This window comes from Chelmon rostratus, chromosome 21 (assembly GCF_017976325.1).
Source record: "Chelmon rostratus isolate fCheRos1 chromosome 21, fCheRos1.pri, whole genome shotgun sequence".
Lineage (NCBI taxonomy): Eukaryota > Metazoa > Chordata > Actinopteri > Chaetodontiformes > Chaetodontidae > Chelmon > Chelmon rostratus.
In genome coordinates, this window is record NC_055678.1 from 10,351,100 (window position 1) to 10,373,696 (window position 22,597).

General features: G+C 41.2%; 1 protein-coding gene across 1 annotated transcript; it reads left to right on the forward strand.

Annotated features, from left to right (window-relative positions):
• The first annotated feature begins 33 nt into the window (after nt 1-33).
• Nucleotides 34-22,322, forward strand: nhlrc2 (NHL repeat containing 2). The gene is made up of 12 exons (XM_041962558.1): nt 34-226; nt 2,105-2,257; nt 6,167-6,216; nt 6,979-7,384; nt 8,611-8,732; nt 8,853-8,982; nt 11,298-11,391; nt 11,658-11,889; nt 15,391-15,513; nt 15,697-15,906; nt 16,118-16,331; nt 18,808-22,322. Exons 1-12 carry the CDS (start codon nt 64-66, stop codon nt 19,068-19,070), a joined length of 2,160 nt encoding a protein of 719 aa, XP_041818492.1. The 5' UTR covers nt 34-63; the 3' UTR covers nt 19,071-22,322.
• The last annotated feature ends 275 nt before the right edge of the window (nt 22,323-22,597 follow it).

Below are 22,597 nucleotides of genomic sequence, written 5' to 3' on the forward strand. Positions count from 1 at the left end.
GTCGAATTAGCGGAATTAACCGTCTGTGTGACTTTACGTAGCTAGCTGGTTGATGTTGGAAACATGGCGTCCCAGTGCAGCCTCTCTACTTTATTTCCTGTCCAAAGTCAGCTGGATTGCGCACTAGATGAAGCTGCGACACAGCAAGAGAAAGAAAATCTCGTCTACCAGTATTTGAAACAACTAGACGAGAGAGAGGATCTGAAGATACCCGATTTCCAGACAGGTGAGACCACATTATAGCTGTAGCCTCTAGCCATAGCAGTTATGCTACAGTTTAACTTGAGTTTGCTAACAGTGCATGTCTTGACAGGACTGGACATGTTCATACATTATGAATACATTTCGTTCTCCCTTTTAAATAAAAAGACCAGTCTGGCGGTTTTTCACCCTGTTAATATGTGTCTGTCACCATATCAAATGCCTTTTAACTCCACGTGTTATACATAAAATTGCTAGTTAGCTTACTTCCAAAACAACTGCTTATACAGTCAGTCAGATAAGGCTTAATTTCATAGCTGCTTTGTGTAGGTTTAACTTGGTAAAAAGCGCAGTGCTTCCTGTGTTGTGCTTTTAGCGGGTGTCAGTCAACTTCCCTTGTCCAAAACTTTTTCTTCAGGGACCAGTCTTTTTATAACAGTGAGTATGGCACAAGAAGCAATCAGTATTCTGAGTATTTCTCCTCCTTAGGCCTTTGTCAACGTGCACCACTGTAGAACGCCCATTCTACTTCCAATACAAGGCTTTGAATGCCTAGTTAGTTTGAAAATTAACTTATAATACAGTTAAAATGTTGTTAATAGCCTTTTCCTTGGTGGCATTTTCGTACACAGGAATGTGTAATGCCTCTGGTGTCAACCCCTCTGCTAGGTCCTCTGTTTAGGAATGCAACGCGTTGGCAGTATCTCATCACACCAGTAGATGGAGATCTACAGTAGAATATTCAACATCAGAATAAACAGGGCTGTGTGGGATCAGAACTGGGTCCCCACACAACCACTCATGACAGTTTTTCAAACTGTGCAACAGACACAAGTTTGAAATGTTCCTCTCTATATATATTTAGCCTATTTGGGGTATATAGGTTTTAGGTTATCCCTGGTTTAACAGGGGGACATACATGATAATAAAAAGGTGTTGCCTACGTTGATGCCAGTAAGTGTGTTGAAAGTTTAAATCCCCGAAAGCAGTAATAAGGACCCAGACACCACTTATGGCTGGTCATTTCCCTTTTGGATAGTCAAAGATACTTTTAAGATATATAATATATTTATTTTCCTTGCATTAGCCTCTTCTTCACCAGCTCAGTTTTAGACGCCACAAATAAGGAAGGGGTTGTGAGATAATCTGGGGGAGCATGACTCTCTTCAAACATAATTTGATGTAAAGTACAGCAGTTACCCATAGTGTACGGAGCATTTTGAGTACCAGACAAGACCCTAAAATCAGAGACTATAAAATGAATAGAGGTCTCTCTTCTTTCTCCTTTTTGGTCGGTGATTGCATCATTCTTAAGGCTGGGGAAGAAGACGGATAACCTTTTTTGAAAAAAATATTTAACCTGTATTTAACCAGGTCAAGTGCTACCAAGATTAAGAAACTTTTTTCATAAGGAGACATTGCACAGCTGGGCGGTATCACAAGTAAAACTGACTGTCAAACAGGCAGTAGAATATTCAGAACAATTCTGTGTAAAAGTGGAGGGCAGAGTATTATTTTCAAGTACTTCATGCTAAATGATGCCTGATTTCGGGGCTGCCTATGATGTAATATATGAAAACAAATGTATAGTGAATGTAAATTAATTGTGACAAATGTTATCAATATAGAGAGCATGTGAGGTAAGTGTTAAAAAAATAAATACTCAGACACGAACTATCTTGATCTACAGAAATTAATTTATGGCATTTAATAGCTTTATAACACTTTTGTAGCTATAAGCATTTCTAAGTTATTGCTTTGATCTAACAACTTTTTTCATAATAACATAAATGCAGTATCATGCCCGACAGATATACCCACACTGTAAAGCATTTGCCTACACTGTGACTAAATGTTATTAATAAGATGACAGCTTAATTTTCCACTCTGTGATTTGCTCCAGGCTTGGAATGGCTCAACACGGAGGGGCCTCTGTCTTTGAACAAGGAGTTGGCTGGTAAAGTGGTGCTGCTGGATTTCTTTACTTACTGCTGCATCAACTGCATGCACATCCTGCCTGACCTGCACCAGCTGGAGAAGAAGCACTCTGTCAAGGGTATAGACTTACTAACAAGGTTCCACATAACAATGCCATGTGTCACGTTTTCATTTAGCTAATTTACACCATAATGAACTTGATATGATACTTGATAATATGATGTGGGAAAGTAGGCCAATCTCCCCGTAGTGTCCTCCCCAAGTAGACTTCTCATCACCCTCCCACTATGAAAATTAAGGAGAAGCAAAGCCCATAATGAGTGATGTGCTGATGAATTCATGAGTTAAATTATGATAAATATGAGAGGTGATTTGATATTCATGTGAAGTCCGTTGTTACAGGCACCTTGGAAAGGTGGTCAGGTTGGTCTCAGCCATTTGGCAGAAAGGAAAACCAGAGTATAATATGTTTGTCTGTTTATTTGGGTTTGGTTTCTTGCATGTTCAGTTTTGCACATTTTTCAAAGGAATTTTGCCAGATAGCCGTAAAAATCCCTCTGGGTGAAATTAAATTGTCAAGTGTGCCTATAATCCATTTTATCAGGCACACCCTGCATGTTAGTGGCTTTTATCTACGGCAAGAATGAGGAGATTGGAATTGAAGGGATAGCACTGATACTAGTCTTTTTTTTTTCTCAATAAATGTAACAGATTCTTAAGAAGACCAAAACCAACATGTTTTTACATCTCTCAATATTTTGATTTCCCTACGCTGTCTGCAAGACTCAGTCCCCAGCCCATTTGTTCCTACTGAAGACTACTTAAATGTTAGATATGGGTCACAAAGACATATGGTAGTTTAATATTTTATCTAAAAGGCTCAGTAATTTCATAAAACAGCTCTGCAATGTAATTTTTAGCTAGTGTTATTCAAACAGGAGTAAATAGTGCATGTCTTGGGGACTATTTTCAGCTGTGGCTAAATACACATTTGGTGCTCTAGTGAACACCCCAAGACAGTGTATGTGGGACTGACTTAAAATAGACCAGTGTTCATGTTCATGGTAATGCAGGAACCTGTCAATGGTGTGTTTTTAAAGAGGAACTCCATCGATTTTACACATCAAAGTTTGTTTTCAGGTCTTAGAGAGTACAACTGCATTGTGAAAAAAAGTTGTGTAAAGCCTTTTGTGGCTCCAGAAGGAACTGTGTGAAGTCTGGTACCTTTTCTCAAGTGATGCCACATTGATCAGCGTCAGTTGAGGCTGAAAACTACAACTTTTAGAAGGAGAAAGAAACCTGGGGGTGTTGACTTAGAAAGAAGTGGGCTCACCAGACATTCTGTAGCTCCTCATCTCTGTCTGTGACTGGCAGCTTGAGGCTACATGAGCCACTACTAGCACACCCGAATCTCCAACTGAACTGTCAAATTGCATTGTGGATGATGTAGGATTCAGGTTTTGACAAGGAAGAAGAATGTGTGGAATAAAAAAAACAAACAAACAATATTTCTCTGCTACCTCCCCTCACCCTCCTCTTTGGTAGCTGTGAAGAACATGAAAGGCCCTCCTTCAAGCCATATTCAGGTCATTATACACTAATGAAAACATATCTATGAATATTATATCGCATTTGTGCCAATATATTCCCCCTAAAACCTACACACTGGACCTTTAGCTGTCTGTCATGAGTTCACCAGTGCTGTAGAAGTGCAATGCTAAATCAGTGGAGTACTCTTTTAATAGTTTTCTGCACAACAGTGGAGGCTCAGAGGAATAAGTTATATCAGGCTTTGCCTACATAGGCGATACCTGTTAGTAGGCATTAAATATAGAATATCACCAGCCTTACTCTTTAAGGTATAAAACCTTTCAAATGACAGACTCAGTCTAACTGTGCCGTGTGGTATCTCTCCTTCACACACTGCGGGTGAAGCAGCCTGTCACTGACGGAGCTGCCCAGTGCTGTCAGAGTGTCCTGCATGGAGCTGGCCATGTTCTCCGTCAGACATGACAGCTTAGCCATCATCCTCCTTTCTCTCGCCACCTCCACTGCGTCGAGGTGGCATCCCAGGACAGAGCCTGCCCCCTGAGCCAGTCTGTTAAGTCTCTTCCTGTTAGCAGTCGAGATGCCGCCGCCCCTGCAGACACGAGTCGCTGCAGCAGACACAGTCTGCTCTTGCCTTTCTTATATAGTGCATTTGTATTGTCAGTCCAGTCCTGTTTGTTATTCAGGTGAACACAAAGGCATTATGTATTCCACTAGCTGTACGCCATTAATTTGCTTTGCATGTTAAGTGTGTGAAGTCTGAAATTAAAGTAGAGAAGACAAAATGCTGATCAGTACAAGTTTCAGTTAAGTTGCACTCCTTCTGTGCCAAATAAAAAAAACCAAAACTGAATACTTCAAAAACGCAGTATTTGCCTGCCAGACTACATTTTTAGTGTATTCCTTAAAGTTACACTACAGTGGGCCTTAGAGGAAGCAGCAGCCTGACAGGCTTTACTGAGGGGACCCTGTTTCAATGATACCTTATTATGTGGCATCACAGTACATCATGGGAACATGTGAAAGTTCACTGGGGCAGAGAAGCTGTAGTGCATCAACTCTTCTTCTCTTCTTTTCCAAAAGCATGAGGGCCCTTATCTCAGCGGCAAAGAGACAGCTACTAAAAATATTTCCAAGCTGCAGTGTCTGTGAGTACGGGGCCCATAATTGTACCCTGCTGTACTTCACTGTATAACTCTTTATATAGCCACTCCATGTTAAGTCTAATCACATCCGACCGACTCTGGCATCCTGCTGACCCTTCAGAGGATCATCTGAGGAAGTTGTGCAGCTTGAAAGTCAGTTGTGAGCCAGGCGGCACACAGAGCACACACACTGCAGTTCCACCACACATTATCACACTTACCTTATCTTTGGCACTGCTATGGGTACATTCTGTTTGCTGCTCCGGTCGGTGAGGTGTGGGAGCCACCGGGTCCAGTCACTCCCACAGTCCAGCCCTCCCACACCCACCCATCGTCACTGCAATCTGTGCTGGTACTATACTACTTGGCAGAGGCCAAGGGTGATGAAATCCACTGCAGATAGTGAGAGGTTTGGAATTGCGTGTTTTTACCTCTGTTGAGGGCAGCTCAGTAATCAGTTAATGGGAAGAAAATGTCCAATTTAGAGAGAACAGACTATGAAACCTAAATTAAAATACAGGAAGTTTGCAAACTGACAAATAAGTATTCCTTTATCAGGGATCATGCTTGAGTCGGTGTGAATATAGTAAATTCAGTGTTCAAAGTTTTGACGTTGCCATCGCTCTGGCTCTGTTTGACATGTGATATTGTGGAGTTTTTGAATGAAGGAATAACACGAGTGCATCAGTGTTTCAGCAGGGAGTGCACACTGATTGGGAAACAGGAAGCAAGCTTATCGAGATATCTGCTCTGCAGAGCATTTCTGTACACGGTTTATCGCCACAAAAGGGTCTGTTCAAAATAGCATCGCAAACATGTATTTTCCATAGTTCTAGGCCATTTGGTTACGTAACATTTTAACATCCTGTCACGAAGTATAACCAACTTCTCTCATAGTCCGTATAATAAGCATAGTGTTAGTAGTCTTTTATGACTACTAAGAAGTTACTGATAAACGCTTAGAGCCTTAAGGCGCTAAAAAAAGCTCCAAAACCTCACTTTCCCCTTTTTCATCAAATTAGCCCTGTTTCTAGAACCAGTTCCACTCGGGATTCTTGGAACCTTGGTGTTTTGAACGTGCCGTCAGTTTTGAGTGGAACAATGGTGGCTGTCGCTGCCTGATCTTTACCAGAAAGTAGCGATTGCAGATATATTCCCACACGTGTGTTCTACCAACAAAGAATGGGCTTTCGCTCTCAGTTAAGTAGCAAACTGACAGTCGTTGTGCTTTTTATTGAGGGAGTAAAGCTCACGGTTAAGTCTAAATAGCTTACTGTAGTTTTATGGTTGTTAATTTTTCCTTTGTGTCTTCTCCTGTTCAATTTCTCTCTCAGATGGATTGGTTATTGTTGGTGTGCACTCAGCTAAATTCCCCAATGAAAAGGTAAGTGTTTTCATTATTCACCATCAATTTAACCTCTGGGGTAGGCTCATGCTTTCTTTTTGCTTTTTCCTAACTGCAAAAGTATCGACAGGTGCGTGTCATTTCGGCAACGCTGTTAATTTGCAAGTGATACCAGACTTTGCCAACTTGAACTGCTCATTTCACAAGCAATAAATCAAAGCACCACAGCGTTAATATGTAATGTTACACCAGTATTACTGATTTTGGCAACTCAGATGATATTTAGCTGATATGCTGTAGCTAAAATTATTATTATTAGTTTAGGGCCAGCAAACATGCTCAGATTTATAAGATCCTGCTGATACTGTTGAACTATCTTTTATTCTTGATGTGGCTGTTTGCCAGTGTGGCACACAGTAATTCATGACAGCAGAATAATCTCTATGCTCCTACTGCTGCCTTGGGGGAGAAAATGTGCCCAACACACTCAGTACTTTCCATACTGTACTGTACTTTGTCAAAAACAGAACTAAAGACAAAAGATGGTAAATCCTGTCTTTTAATTTCCAAATATCCAACTTCTAAATTACGAGGATTTGATGCTTTTTTTATTTCATGTGATATTAGACATCTTTCAGTTTGGACTCTTGATCAGGTGAAACAAACACTTTGAAGATGTCAGCTCTTGGAAATTCAGTTTTTTTTTTTCTGACATATCAACAAAATGATGAATAATTGAGAAATTAATTGGCAGATAAATCAATTTCTAATTTGTCTGTGTTTGTCACCAACCCTTCAAAGGCCTTGGACAACGTTCGCAGCGCCGTGCTCCGCTATGACATCTGCCACCCAGTGGTGAACGACAGCGAGGCGCACCTCTGGCACGAGCTCGAGGTGTCCTGCTGGCCCACGCTGGTCTTACTTGGCCCACATGGCAACCTGCTCTTCTCCCTGGTGGGTGAAGGCCACCGCGACAAGCTAACGCTTTTTACTGATGCCGCTCTCCGTTACTACGGGGAGCAGGGCCTGCTGAAGACGCACGCCGTGGGGATCAAGCTGTACCGAGACTCCCTGCCACCCAGCGTCCTGTCTTTTCCTGGGAAAGTGGCCGTAGACAACAGCAAGAAAAGGCTGGCCGTAGCAGACACCGGGCATCATCGAATTCTGGTGGTGTCCTCGACTGGACAGCTGTTGCATGTCATAGGAGGTAGGAAGTAGGCACAGCGTGGATTCAGCATATTGAGGTTGCATTTGCCATTTGCACAGAAGTCTGAGTTAGTGGAGTGGATATTTAATGTGCTAAATGCTGAAATCCGCATTGAATGCTCACTGGCATTCAGTCCCCATACTTCCATACTATTTCATTTTGAAAGAAAAGCACATAAATCTTTCTATTATGTGCTACTAAAATGAATTGGGGATTTTAAAAAAGTATTGTTTTTGCTTTGTAAAAATGAGAATCTGCTCAAATTAAACAATAATATTAAACATGTTGATATTTTTAGAGGACTCACATGCCTCAACAACCCTCAGAGGAGCCACATGGCAGTCTGTGTTGTGCCTAGACCAACAGAGAGGCTTGGCAACAGCAGAGACTAGTACATGTTGGAAACTGGCACTGAGCTACGTGTGGACAAAATGAGGGGGGAAAAAATGCATTATTTATCTAGGATGACCCCACTCATCTCACACAGGATGAGAAATATTTATATCTGTGTGAGATGTTCAAAGCATCAAACTAATCTTAAAGATGTTGCGTATTAGGACAGATTCTTAAAATGTGTCTGTGTTTTTTGTTCTGTCTGTATGGACTCACGACAGACTGCGGTTCAGATGGTTTTGTCCTCCCATGCAACCTGAACTAGAGCAAATGTTCCTGAACAAATCTGTTGCGTGCACTAGAAGCACATTAGATTAAATACACCACAGTCACAAATTTAAATAATGAATCCACTTACAGAAATGAAAGGCCACCTGTGTTCCAGCTGTAAATGGGCTAGTGTGCCTGTACATATCCGCTGTATCAGGAATCATAAAATCACCTGTCATATCTTTGCTTCTTTCTCTCTGCGAAAAGTTTAGGCAGGGAAAATAAAAAAAAAATTGCCTCAATCCAAATTTGTTGTTAATTCAAAGGAAATTTTTTTTTTTTTAATGTCTGAGAAAAAATTAAAAAAATGTTCCTCCCACCTTTCAATGTCAGACACTTTAGGAGGTACCACAGGTGCTTCATTTCACGCAAAATTAGCATTAAATATCTGATAATGATGAGCCTGAAGATGCACACATTTCCGGTGAGAATCTACCAGAAAAGTTAACACCCATGTTGTACAAGGGTTATAGTACAGTCAGATAAGGAGCTTTGGTTCATTTAGTAAGCAGAAAAAAGGCTAAAATACCATGATTTTCACTTGATTATCACTTCTGCCCCAGGGCCTGAAAGTGGGAGACGAGATGGCGACTTGTCTGAAGCCTCCTTTAACTCCCCTCAAGGTGTGGCGATGAAAGGAGACACTGTGTACGTGGCCGACACAGAAAACCACCTGATCCGAAAGGTAGTGCCCGAAACTCTCTCCTGAAATAACAGCTTTTTTTTGGAGTAAATGTGATCTCTCTTGATGTTTGCCTGCACATTTATACCTTTCTGTGTGTTTTTGTGTTTCTCTGTCTATCAGATTGACCTGTTAGAGGGAAGGGTCAGCACTCTAGCTGGAGTGGGCACTCAAGGCACAGACAAAGATGGCGGGGCCACGGGACCTCAGCAGCCTATCAGCTCTCCTTGGGATGTGACTCTTGGCACTGCCGGTGAGTTTTGTGATGGTGTTATTAGACCCTGCGCCTGCCATGTTGCAGGTCACAGCTCAGTTCGACTGAGGTGAAGGTGAAAGAGAGAGAGTCTGTTAACAACAGGAAGTGACTAACATGAATTTCCTCGTTTAAAAGACTGGGGTGTGAATTCTGGTGTGATCACACCTTTAGAGGAATTCTTTGCAAGTTGCATATTTAGTGCAATTTGAGTGCACCAACACACACAGACACTTGCCATTATAATTATTATTGTTATCTCAAATAAAGTGAAATTACATTGTATAAAGAAAATATTACAGCTTCCAAGATTATAGATTTAAAATTTAAAGAAAAAAAACCTTCATAACTGAACAGGACAGACTACTGGTTTTGCAGACAATATTCCTGCACCTGACTGCAAATAGTATGGGTATCAATGCAAAAAAAATCACACCTAATGTTTAGGCATCCTCAAAAGGTGGATACACAGTTTAATGGGCTAATAAGATACAACCTATAGAATCTAATTCATGGGGGCTATTCAGTAAACCCCTTTGCCAAAATCCTCATTTTAGTCACGCTGAAACATTTTCAGGACAAACATCAATGATAAGCGGAAGCTATGCAAGTCACAAACTGCTGTAAACTCGCCGACAAGGTCTTTCATATTCTCCCAACTTAACCCAAGACCTCCACTTCAAAAATCAAAGCACAATCCCTGTAAATGCGCTGCTTTTATTTAATTTAATTTTTTGCCCTTGCCATTCAGAGTTTCTTTGTTCTTAGTTTTAGTATTTGCCACTCTTTTTATCAAAGCAGAAAGCTTTTTTAACTCAACTTTTGAATCTCTCTCGCACCTTTTTGTCTGTAAATTTAGATGTATGTCTTGTGTTGCCTTCAGGTGTTGCCTGCAAGCATTCAGACTGCAGATTACCATCAGTCTGCAAAAACTTGTCATCATGCATAGAAATGCATGTATATACACCTGTCAGTCGGTGCTGTATGTTGCATACTTCTTTTGCTTTCCAAGCAGGACTGGTATTGTTTTTAAAAGTTGAATGCAAGGTTATTATGGGCTGCTTTAGCCTCATTTACTGTATATTTTGGTAGAAATTGAAGACTTCTTAAGTTGAATATTATTCCGAACTTTTAATTAATTTCTTTGTATTCATCACTTTAGGAGCATAATACCACCTTTTATTAGTGAGTTATTTATTTGCTTAATTTTCTCATTTTAGAACTAGTCAAAGGACGTTAAACATTTACTTTAAATGATTATCTCATCTGTTTTTTGCAGCTTTCTTGCCTCAACATTGTTCACTGTTAGTGCTTCTTCAAGCCTGAGGTGTTGTAGAGCAGACAGCTGCACTTTAGGTAAAACAGAAGCATGTGTTGGACTCTATGACGCCTGGACAGGGTTGTTTACTCTGCCTGTGGCGAGTTCTGTTCTCATCAACAGTTAGTTTACGTTTTAGAGGAATGGAGATGGTCGATTTATTGTAGTCATGTGAATTTGAAATATTAATTACAGGGATTTTAGGGCCATTAGCGCAATTATTTTGCCAGCCTGTGCGCAAGAGGTAATCAGTCTTAGGCACATTCTCTGCACAGGTTGATGGATGACACAACCTGCTGGTTTGCACATCGCCACATGGTCTGGGGATGTGATATCAGACCTTTAACTCCACTAACATTGTCCTCTGAGAGTACATCAAAACACTTGGTGCATATTCATGATCCATTCGCCATGTGTATGAATAATTAAAATAGAGGACCTCACCCCCTTGAACTGCAAAGTACTACAGTGACACTGATGCTGTGAGTCAGGTGCCAGAGTTGTCAAAATGTTCCTGACAGTCCACTAGATGTGATAAAGAAGGGCTGAGCTCAGTGCAGCATTAAAGGTACAACGAAGATACTGTATGTGTATCCATAACAATGACAGCGTTGTCTCTACGAAGTGCATCCGAGGTGGCATATGCCGTTTATCACACAGGCTGCCATCAGTCAAACCTGCACGGCTGCATTTCTGAGACATTTCTGACACCAAACAATCACAGCTTTTTAAAATCTTTAGATCAGAAGAGCATTACATTTATTTATTTTGCAGTTTCTTTTACTTATAAGAAAATCACATTTTTTAATAACTTCACGTAAACTTGAACACACAAAAGAGCCTTTTACCTTTTGGTTAAATTTTAGCACCACTTCTGGATAATATTGAGGGTGACAGGTAGAAGGCCAAAAGCAGTGACACAGGCTTCCTGTTTCCCAACTCAAAGAGTGTGTTTCTGTGCGCCGTTGGTTTGTGTGTTTTGTTCATATGTGTGTAGGCGGCGTTGAAGACAACGTGCTGTGGATAGCCATGGCAGGGACCCACCAGATCTGGGCTTTGTTCCTGGCAGATGGGAAACTGCCCAAAGGAAGGTGAGAGACCGGTACAGTACCTGACTACATGGCCAGTTGGCAGCAGCCCCCATTCAAAGCCACTAATAACTCTCCTCTAAAAATAAAAAGAATAAAAAGCAAATAAAAACCTGTCTGCATGACTTGGTTTATATTTGCGTGGAAGTCAATGATAAAGATTGTGTAATGATACGTCAGCATTAATCACAAAGAAACATCTCCATTATGAGAAATAATCTAAATTTAACATCTATTTAAGTGTTTTGTTGTTGTCTTCTATGTCACAGTGAGTCCAAGGCAGGCACATGTGTACGATGGGCGGGCAGCGGCAGCGAGGAGAACCGAAACAACTCCTACCCACACAAGGCCGGCTTTGCTCAGCCCTCGGGCCTGGCGCTGGCCCCGCAGGAGCCCTGGAGCTGCCTGTACGTGGCCGATAGCGAAAGCAGCACCATCCGCACGCTGGCACTGAAGGACGGAGCCGTCAAGTTGCTGGTCGGTGGAGAGAGAGACCCAATGGTGAGTGTGAAACAGTTGGTGGCTTTTTCCTTTCTTCTACTAGATACTTTTCTGTTTATTTCTTTACTTTTCAGCTGGTTTATAGCAATGACTTTTAAACAAAGCAGCCACAGAGAACCAGCTCTAAGTGAATCCTAAGTGGTTTTAATGAAGTTTCCCTTTTGGCTAATTTAAGGTCCATTAATTCTGTCCACCTAGTCTGTGATTTTGTCTTGTTTGCCATTTCAAGAGTTTCTGTAAAAGGAGAATTTCTTCTCTTATACTATTAAAGACAATGCAGTGAACAGCAGCTTAAACAGAGGCTAGAGTAGAATTTAAAGCTGAGTGCTGGACTTTTACATATAAATGATCGACCATTACTTATTCAAGCCCTTGCCAAACGACTTCACTCAATGCTGATGAAGCGTATAGCTGCCAGGTAAAGCTGTCCATATTTCCCGGTATACCTGATTTAGGGGAGGGGCCATATGACGGAGCCTATGGAGTCATAAGTACATCGACACTGTTTGTGTAATTACTCTCGCTGTCAAAAGGAGGACAAAAGTTCCGCACTGCAGGCTCAACGTCCATTTCCAAAGCAGACTGCAAGTACTGAATAAGCTCCCATGCAGTACTTTCAATGACAATGTCCTGTGGCTGTGACTGTGCCACCATTCATCAACAGCAAACACAAACTGGAAAACCCGCACATTGATCTACCACTCTTCCAGCTATAGAAAACACTTCAACAACTCTTAAAGGGACAGTTCGCCCCAAAATCTAAAAATATGTTTTTTAAATTCTAGAGTTATCGGCTTTAGGCATGTCGGCTTTTTCTCAAATGTAATGGAAGTAGATGGCACTCTGCTTGTATTGCTCAAAGCAGCAATGTCTCTTTCTAGAAATTGTGACAGTTACTCACGATAACCCACAGACCTTGCTGTGAGCAGTTTCATATAGGAACTATTTTCTTTTTACCAAACTACAGCCACCTCATGACACCGGGGGGATTAGCTACGGGATTAGCTACGGGCATCAGTTAGTTATAAACTAGTCCCCACAGGCTAACAATGTCAGGCTAGGGTTAGGGGAGTGGATGCACGCTTCCTTCTGAAACTGCTCACAACAAATGTTTTTTTATTTTTATTTTTCGTGTTTTGAGCAACACAAGCCAAGGGCCATCGAGGTCCATCATATCTGAGAGAAGGCAGACATCTTTACAGACCACAAAACACACCAAAACAATCTAGATGGATAAATGGCACTACAGGTGAGTGGGCCAAAACATATTTTTGATTTTGGGGTCAACCATGCCGTGAAGAAAACTGTTGCACAAAGCTTTAGGTAACTCATAGACAATCACAAGGTTTCATGGCCTTTTCTCAATTGATTGGACGTACTGATTTAAAAAAGAGGCATAAATAAACACAGCCTCTGTTGTTTGTTGCTGAAGCCTGAAAACAATTTTTGGTTGTACTTTCATGTCCTCGCAGCCATTCTGCTGTAGTTTTTTTTTTCCTGCCACACTGGTGTATTTTTGGACAGTCCCAAGAGCTCTGAAGCTTGTAGTCACACAAGAATGGAGAGTAATTAACTGGAGAGTCATATACAGTTTATTCAACATGGCAGTGAGTCAGCAGGAACCATTAATATGTGGTCTGCTGCCCATACACATTTGAGCTGTTTAACTGAGAAAATCAAACATAAAACCTCAATAAGGATTAAAGCTGGTACAAGTAAATGTGCATCTGTTAATTGGCGGTGCCTTTGCATCAGCATACGTAACATCCGGCCATTGTTCAGGCATCCTAAAGCTCCTTTTTTTTTTTCTCTTGCTAAGCCCCCTGTTTTTAAGTCCTCCTCTTTCTGGGATCATAACATCACATCATGACAACAGTTTTCTGCTTCAGAAGAGTATATCGTTTGCTGACAGTATTGTAGCAAAGGCCAGGAATCATACACCATTTTCACCAAGAGCTACACGAATAGATAGATACTCTCTCAAAACTGTGCGCTAAATATGATGCTAGCAGGTGGTTAGCTTGGCTTAGCATAAAGTCTGGAAATGGAAATCGCAAAACGGCTATCAGCGATCATGTTTTGTTTGTTTAACAGAAACAAAAACAAAGTCTAAGTACAAGTTGTGCTTTTACTGAGGGTTATGAGCTAGCTTATGTCTATGAGCTAGGCTAGCTGTTTCCAGTTTTTAAGCTAAGCTAGCCATCTCCTGGCTGTGACTCCATATTTAGAGCACAGACATGAGGCTGATGTCACTCTTATCTTATGATTTGATTTTTTTTGAAGTTTTTTTTTTTTTGTTAAAGCCTAAGCTTTTAAAATGTCTATATTATGCACATGAAAAGCTCCAAGTTGTTAAGTCAGGAGGTATCTTTCATTGGCAACATGCTGTGTTTCAGCTTTATTTTGAGCACTTCCTTCACACCGCAGGACATTTTCACATTTCTGTTAATAGCCGCATCTCAATTTTTAAATTTGGAGTGAGTCTGCTGGTGCAATCACAGATTTTCCCAAAGATTTGGTTCTCTTTTTCAGCTGGCATTGTTGCATGAACCCTGTAGCTGCAGAGAGCCAGTGGACTGTCGAGAATCATGAGACGTTTTTTTTTATCAGATTGCTATGCCTTCGTGCTGGTGACAACCGTGGCCGGAGGCATTATGTTTTTTGCAAGCCGTCCATCCGTCCCATTCTCGTGAACGCGATATCTTAGGAACGCCTTCAGGGAATTTCTTCAAATTTGGGACAAACCTTCACTCTGACTCAAACATGAACTTATTAGACTTTGGTGGTCAAAGGTCACTGAGACCTCACAAAATGTTATGGGCCATAACTCAATAATTATGCTTACGTACATACGCTATGACAACATTTCATATAAATGTCTCACAGGATAAAATGATGAAGTGATAACATTTACCAAAAGCTAGAAGGTCAACTGTGACATCATACTGTTCTGCAAAAACACTTTTCTGGCCATTATTCAACACCGTAACTCAGGAACAGAAGGGCAGATTGTGACCATATTTCACATTCGGTCAGATACTGATTATATTGCTCTTCTGTGCTGCCGGATTGAAGATGTGTGTAAAGGATCCACATTTTACAGTTTGTAGCTTCTTTACAGTGTCATCCATTTTTAATGCATTGTAGTCCACCACAATGTTCATCTTTGAGTTATTTTAATGACATTTATCATTGGTGCTATCACATTCTTCTTCAAAAACTTCTCAAAAACGTCAGACTCATCCAACTCTTTTTAGCACAGTAACTAATGTGATTTAAAGATAAACTCCATGAGCAAGGCTTCAGCTTGGATTTTCAGAAGAAAGTCCTTTATCATGATGGTTAAATAGCCTCCCTTTGTTCAGAGGCTCGGCTTCGATAATCTGCTCTTTGACCTACGTTAAGGTAGACGTCAGCGTCACAAGTTGCAGTTGCAGAGCATTGGTACTCTTCTGTCTCTTCATGTGATCTTGTCTATACCTTTTGTCTCATTTGAACCAGAATCTGTTTGCTTTCGGGGATGCAGATGGAAAAGGGGTTGATGTCAAGCTGCAGCACCCTCTCGGTGTTGCCTGGGCTCCTGAACAAAGCCTGCTCTATGTGGCCGACTCCTACAACCACAAGGTAAGTGTTGCATGTCACAAGGCTGTAGTTCAAAGCTGATGCTTCGGTTCATCATAATGGATTCCTTTAGGTTGTTGAGTGAATGCACAAAGCGTGTATCTTCTTTTGATCTAAAAACCATATTTTTTTAAATAACCATGGTTTTCTTTTTGTTTGTCTATATGCCTGCGTGATTATGTTCAGATCAAGGTAGTGGATCCAAAGACAAAGCAGTGTAGCACATTAGCAGGGACAGGGGAGGCTGGAGATACTCTGGGCCCTGAGTTCAACAAATCCTGCTTCAATGAACCCGGAGGAATCTGCGTTGGCGACAGCGGCAAGCTTCTCTACGTGGCCGATACCAACAACCACCAAGTCAAAATGCTGGACCTGGCCTCCAAGACTGTCTCTGTGGTAAGAGCAGTGTGTGTGCGTGTGTGTGAGCTCATTTCCAACCTTGAGAAAGCACTTTACAATTCATCCACTTGTGTGTCATTAATCTATCCTGAAAGCTTTTGTAGTAGAAGAGTTTGGATGGAAGGTTACAAAGAGAGGACATCCAGTGTCAGGAGCGTTCTCCTTGCTCCCCCTTTAATCCAAATCTCCAAATATCTCTCCTCTCCAGTTCCCCATCTCCATGGACTGCACAGACACGGTACCCTCAAAGCCTTCGCGTCCTGCCAAGGCCCCCACGCTGCCGAAATCAGCTGCCAGGAAAGAGATGCCACCAGTGGCAGTGTCCGCAGGCCAGACTCTCAACATTTCGCTCGCTCTGTCGCTTCCAGAAGGAACCAAACTGACTGAAGAGGCCCCCAGCTGCTGGGCTCTCTCAGCTGAGGGTGAGACACTGTTCAATCATTGTGACAAATGTCATGCTTGTAAATGTTTTATTCACATTTATCCTGTAAGTACATTTGACTTCATACCCCTGAAAGGCAGCTTGACTCGCCCAATTACTGTTGCTAAGTTTTGCGTTATATGCAGTCTACCGTGATATGGTGGCAAATTTCGCCCTTTATACTCTTAGTCATTTTTGATTTCACAGGAAGGTTGACAAAAGCAGGTTTCTCAATTCTGGCCGGCAACTGCCAGTTTTGCTAACATATTTTATCGGTGCGAGCTAACTTAGCCAGCTAAAAAGCATTAGGTCCATGAGTTGGCTGAAACCATCTGACTCATTTTGAAGCAAGGACCCCGTGAAAGGGTTTTCAGTATGCATTCACTGCCTGCAAACATGAGCTCATGCTAAAACACTGAGGTTGTTCATTTAAGAGAAATAAATGAGCACCATTGTTGTTGTATTGCCTTGCAAAGTTTAGCTCGAGTATCACAGACAAAACAGCCTGAAAAACCTTTAACATCAGACGGTGAATGCTATATTCGCATCACTGCTGTAGGTGGTAAGCTAGTTAGCTGGACATGCTAAACTTTGCAGCTCATGTTAGAGCATGTAACCCCTTACCCTTTTGAGATTTATGGAGTAGAGGTGGAGGGATTTAAGCAAGAGAACAGTCAGGAAGTCATAGTGAAAACAGATGAATACCATTTCCACACTTCAGGATCTGGCTGCTGTAGGGAACGTGCACTTGCCGCGATTAATTCATATTTAGGATAGGCCCTGCTGTTGTTTTCAATAGGTTTCAAAAATGAAAAAAAATCTTCAATTGTGTGCTTTGCTGAAGTTATTTTTTTACATGTCAGGGTAGAGTCGCAGCCCAAACTTGTTCTCTACATTTATAATGACCCTGTACTGGATGTGAGCCACTCAACCTCTCCTACTAGGCTTTATTTTGGTGAGTCTGTCAGAAAATAATGGAAGTGAATGATGCTTAACCTTCATTTTCACTGTACAACAGGCAGATTCTCACTCTGCCGGCCCACGTCTGGGACTTCTAGTTCTCATCAAAGGGATGGAAGAATACTTAGATCAGTTTGGGACTCTTAAAGCGCCAGTGAAGGTTATACATGGCACGGTCAATTTAATACGTGGGTTTTACTGATTAATGCCATTGAAAAGGCTTTGTTCTCAAAAACAGTCAACGGGAGTATGACCCTGGGATCGAGTGTGAAGTGATTTGAGATATGTGGTTGATGGTCTGTTCATTAGGTTTGGAACAAAAGTGTTTCCATCATTGCGAGCGATGCAGCATGCGGTCAGCGATATCTGCAGGCTATTTTTAGAACATTTCGATAAGACGACATGCCTTGGTTCACATAATTAGCTACCAGGCTATGTTACGTGATCCTCCACTGTCCGATTATACACAGTCTAGACTTATGCTGATCACATCAGAGCAGAGGCAGGAATTTTAATGGATCAAGTTAGAAGTGCACAGCCGATCTAAATTGTTTTTCAGTGGCTTTTTAGAAATGGCTTCCCTGGGACCTCATGTTAGACATAAGCTTCATTAATCACCTCTGGCATGGATTTGACTGTCTGTCTAGCATAATATTTTCTCACAGTTGAAGTTCTAGCCTTTTCATTTCGACTTTCATTTATCTTTCAGTGCTCGTGTCTCTTTCGATGTGTGTTTGTTTCTAAAAATAACCCCTGTGGTTCAATAGATTCATGTCCTCACCCCATTTGATTCAGTGGGGCTATTTGGGTTTGGGCTGATGTTGTAGAGGACTCCATTCCAGCGCTGTGTAATACTCAGACATGAGCTAGTGCACCTTGCCACACTCAACCATAAATTTAGATCCCAGACAGACTTTTTCATACAGACACATTTGTCCTTCACAGCGTGGCACACTACAACTGATCTGGGTCCAAACTAAGTACTGATCTGTTTTTTAGCTGTGCGTCTCCGGGGATGTCAATGTCAGTCAGTTGGTCGGTCTACCACTTTGGTGCAGACTGAAATATCTCAACAACTATTGGATGGATTGCCATGAAATGTTGTGCAGACATTCATGGTCCCCAGAGGATTTATCCAAATGGCTGTGGTGATTGTCTAACTTTTCATCTTGTGGTTTTGAGTGAAATGTTAACTGTTGGTGACCTATAGTGAATGACTAAACCTTTATTCTAGCACCATCACCAGGTCACCATTTGATTTTGTCCAATACTTTATGACCAATTCTATGCAAAACTCAGCTGTACTTCGTGTTAAGTGCTACTTAGCAAATGTTAGCATGGTAACACGCTAAACTAAGGTGGTGAACATGGTAAACATTATATTACATTGCTTAACATTAGCATGTTGGGACTGCCATTGTGAGCGTGTTATCATTGCGACATTAGCATTAGATATCAAATATCTCTTTTGCCTGACAGCGTTAGGACTACAAAATTCAGTTTGTTGTGTTTCACAGGTTACGAGTGGCTGCTTAACAGTGCGGTGGTTACTGGTGACATCGTGGATCTATCGAAGCCCCTCTCCATCTCAACCAAACTGCCCGCTGTTATAAAGGACTCAAACAGCAATCCAAGCCTGACTTTGGGTGTATGGGTGTATTACTGTATGGAAACAGGTAACACGTGCATGATGAAAGCAGCCTCCTTCACCCAGCCTCTTCAAATAAGTGCCAAACCTGGAGAGGAGGAGGTCACTGTGGCGTGGGCTCACGCCTTCTAAAACCTCTTACCTGTCTTAGCCACAGTAACCACAGAATCAACACTTTCTGTGTTGTTGTGTTGTTGTCAGTTTTACTTCTCAGCTCAGCTGACTCCAGCTCCTGGTTTGTTCTTAGCTCTGGAAGAGGGAAAACACAAATTGTCTCTGCCACTTTTGACAAAAATACAAGTCATACAAACCTGATTTTCAGGGGAATTACATTTCAGACCACTCAGAAGCCCCCCACTACATCCGTGCTTTAATGTCCTTGACTGATTGTGACAGTTATTGATAGAAATTCAAATAGCTGTATCCCCAGGCATCTGAGAAAGGCTGCAAATCAAAGCTACAACCTAAAAATCTATATGATAGCATATGTATGCAACTGATTCCAACAGGCTGTACTCACTAACTGCAAGAAAACACAATTTTTATAGATAAAAGTTATTATTTATTATTTATAAAACACTCACAGGATGACAGGAATGCAAAAAAAGGTATTCTGTGGATTTATTATAACGTAATTGGCAGGTGGTGATGATGGTGTCAGTGATGAGTAGACAAATAAACAGATTTAATGATGTTCTGCAGGATTTGAAATGCTTCTAAATATTGAGAACAAAGTAAAAGCTGAAATCTCTGCTCAGCTTCATATCTTTACCTGAGCCACCAGATGGATGTGAATTTCAAAGCACAAGATGTTTTTCCCCACTACTTCCAAGAAGTTCTGCTTTTGAAAAATTAGCAGAAGCCTTCTGTTTGAAACCAGTTCTCATGAAAATTAATGGAACTTTTTCTTTGAGTCCCGTAGGAAATTACGGTAACACTTTATATTATCAGCGCCCCCTAGTGTTTCCAAGTGGTTTTACTGTTCCCGCTGCTGTCGCAAACGCAAGCGGATCCATTTTCCTCAAAGCCCAGCAACTGCCAAACACAAAAGACATACCACATTTGTTTCAACAACGCCAAAAAGATGCTCATGTTCACTAAAGAGGTGAAGTCAAATTGTCCTAATTCTACATTGAGTAATAACAGTTTGAGTATTGTTTCGTACAAACAATTAACTAAAGCGGGGGGCGGCATCTCGGTGGAGGAGAAGGCAGAAGAAAACGGAAGGAGAATGAAATGTGAATGAGTTAATTGATTTGATCTATAATGGAGACGTGAAAGGAGATGGAAACAGTTCCAGCCAGACTGCATCACCAGTCAGCCTCATTTTCCCAGGAGACCCTTTGGCAGACAAAAGTGAGGCTTATAGGAAAGCAATCGAAATGCTGAAGGCGTCATTCTTCTATAGCCACGTCTTTGTGTAATCAGCATTTACTTCATAATGGTATGTTAAAGCCAAAAAACTTGTCTATTGCCAGTTTAAGGTACACACATTCCCAATTAACTAGTTGCTTATTAGCATGAATATTAGAAGCATATTGGCTCTTTATTAGTCATCATAAAGCACTTATTAATGCTTTATTCTGCATGACCACTTTCTACAAATACTAGGCCAATAACTTTCCTTCAATAACCTCCTAATTACTGCTTATTGACAATAAGTAAGGAAGCTGTTTAAAATGAATTACAATCTTAATAACTCAAACCACCAGAAAAAGGCACTTTCTAATTACTCATGACGAACCAATGTGCTACTTATATGTATGCAAATAAGCAGCTAGTTAATGGTAAATATGTGCACCTTAATATAAAGTGTTGCTGGAGTTGGAATTTCCACAAAAAAAAAAAAAAAAGATGTTTGATGGAGCTGATATGCCATTCACACTCGGAAAAATACGTTTTATTCTGCCTTTGCTCGCACAAGCACTGCTTTTAAATGCTAATGCTGAGTCACGGGCAGCTTCTTAAAAATGTGATATTGAAATCCCAAGAGGCTTTCATGGGGACTATTAGGATGGGAAAAGGATGGGATGAAGCGCTCAAACCTTTGCTTTAATCTGGAAAGGCTGAGGAGGAGTTATCTATGCAGGGACTTTTTTACTATCAGTAATATATTAGATATGTCTTACTCTAGAGCGCTACTTCACATCCGTGTGTGTGTGGTTGCTTTAGTTTATAGTCAGTCAGCTTGAATGTAAGGCTCACAGTCTCTGAAAGGTTACACTCATAGACATTTCGTGTCCACTCTCTGTACGACTGATTATGCTTCTGATTATCATTATTCATAACGCAAGGAGCCCCTTTGATTTAGTCCATGAAATGTTGCTCTTATCTAAGTTATGAATAAAGTGCCTGTTTCTGATAAGGGGAGCAACCTCCGGTGAACTGATGGCACAGACTGCAGCTTGTGCACCAGGAGGGATCTTGTATAAAGAGTCTTATTAAAATCCCACCATCAAACATTTATACACTCCAACAGATGCTCTAACAATGCTTCACTGTAATATGTGTAATATAATATGATAATGCGGACATTGTTATTGTTATGATCGCTTTTTTGTTTTCAAAGTGACGAGCTATTGTCAGAAATTGGTCTTGAGAGCGTTTTGCTAATCATCGCTGTCATCGTGCCTCACGACATAATTGTCCTCTTCAGACTGTTTTTGTTTGGTTTGGATCACTCGGCCCAAGTGCCTGTCAGAGAGGTGTGGATGGCGTGAAACCGATGACACTTAAACTGTATCAAAAGCAATAACAATGTGTTCCTGCACGGGGAGAAATGTTTTATAGGTATTTATTTCAAACGTTTTGCCAGCGAGTTTTCTCAGCTCTGTTATCCCTCTGGCATTTTGTAATGAACAGTAATGAGCTTGAGTTGCTGCTGGTGGGCATTAAGTTCCTCACTTTGTTTTCCAGCTCTCACTTGATTTTTTTTTTTTTTCTCACTGTACCGCCTTTTCAGGCACATTTTGGCATGATTTGCTCTTCAGGGGGACCTTGTTAATGCATCTGCTTCTCAGTGCTGCACTTTAAGGTGCAACGGAGCAAGAGGAAACTAATAAAACAATTTCATGTAGTCTGGTTTGTGTGTGTGCGCGCTGAGTCAGAGGCTTTGGTTTCCTTCAACGAGCATTGCTGCGATTCCTTACACATTCCCCTCATATTCCCTTTACATATTTCCAGCCTTTGAGAATCAAGGTAAGTGCAGTTACCACACTGATACACTGAAAGACAGGAGGTCTGCCATGTGAGATATAATCAAAAGCTTCAGTAATGAGCTGGTCGTCTCATATATTTGTCACAATGCTAGGTTACATGTGAGCTGACCTCAGACAACAGAGCATACAGCTCATTTGTGCCATTCCTTGCACCGTGCATAGCCCTCATTCTTCCTCATCAGGACTGAAGCAATGACCACCCCAGGTGGTTTTTGGTCATAAACAAAGATATACTTACAGAAGCAAGCCTCCATGTTTACATTCATGTGACAAAAATCAGACTCACATGGGCTTCTCAGTCTGCTGACAGTCATGTTTACATCATGAAAAGTGATTGTGACAGCTTTTCACTCCAGGACTAGCAGTGGTAGAGGAATATTCTGAGCCTTTACTTGAATAAAAATACTCCACTGCAAGTAAAAGTGCTAATTTCAAAACCTT

Coding starts and splice junctions, on each gene's coding strand:
- nhlrc2 (XM_041962558.1), top strand. CDS start 64: ATGGCGTCCCAGTGCAGCCTCTCTACTTTATTTCCTGTCCAAAGTCAG. Junction 7,385..8,610: donor GCTGTTGCATGTCATAGGAG/GTAGGAAGTAGG, acceptor CTTCTGCCCCAG/GGCCTGAAAGTGGGAGACGA. Junction 11,392..11,657: donor GGGAAACTGCCCAAAGGAAG/GTGAGAGACCGG, acceptor TCTATGTCACAG/TGAGTCCAAGGCAGGCACAT.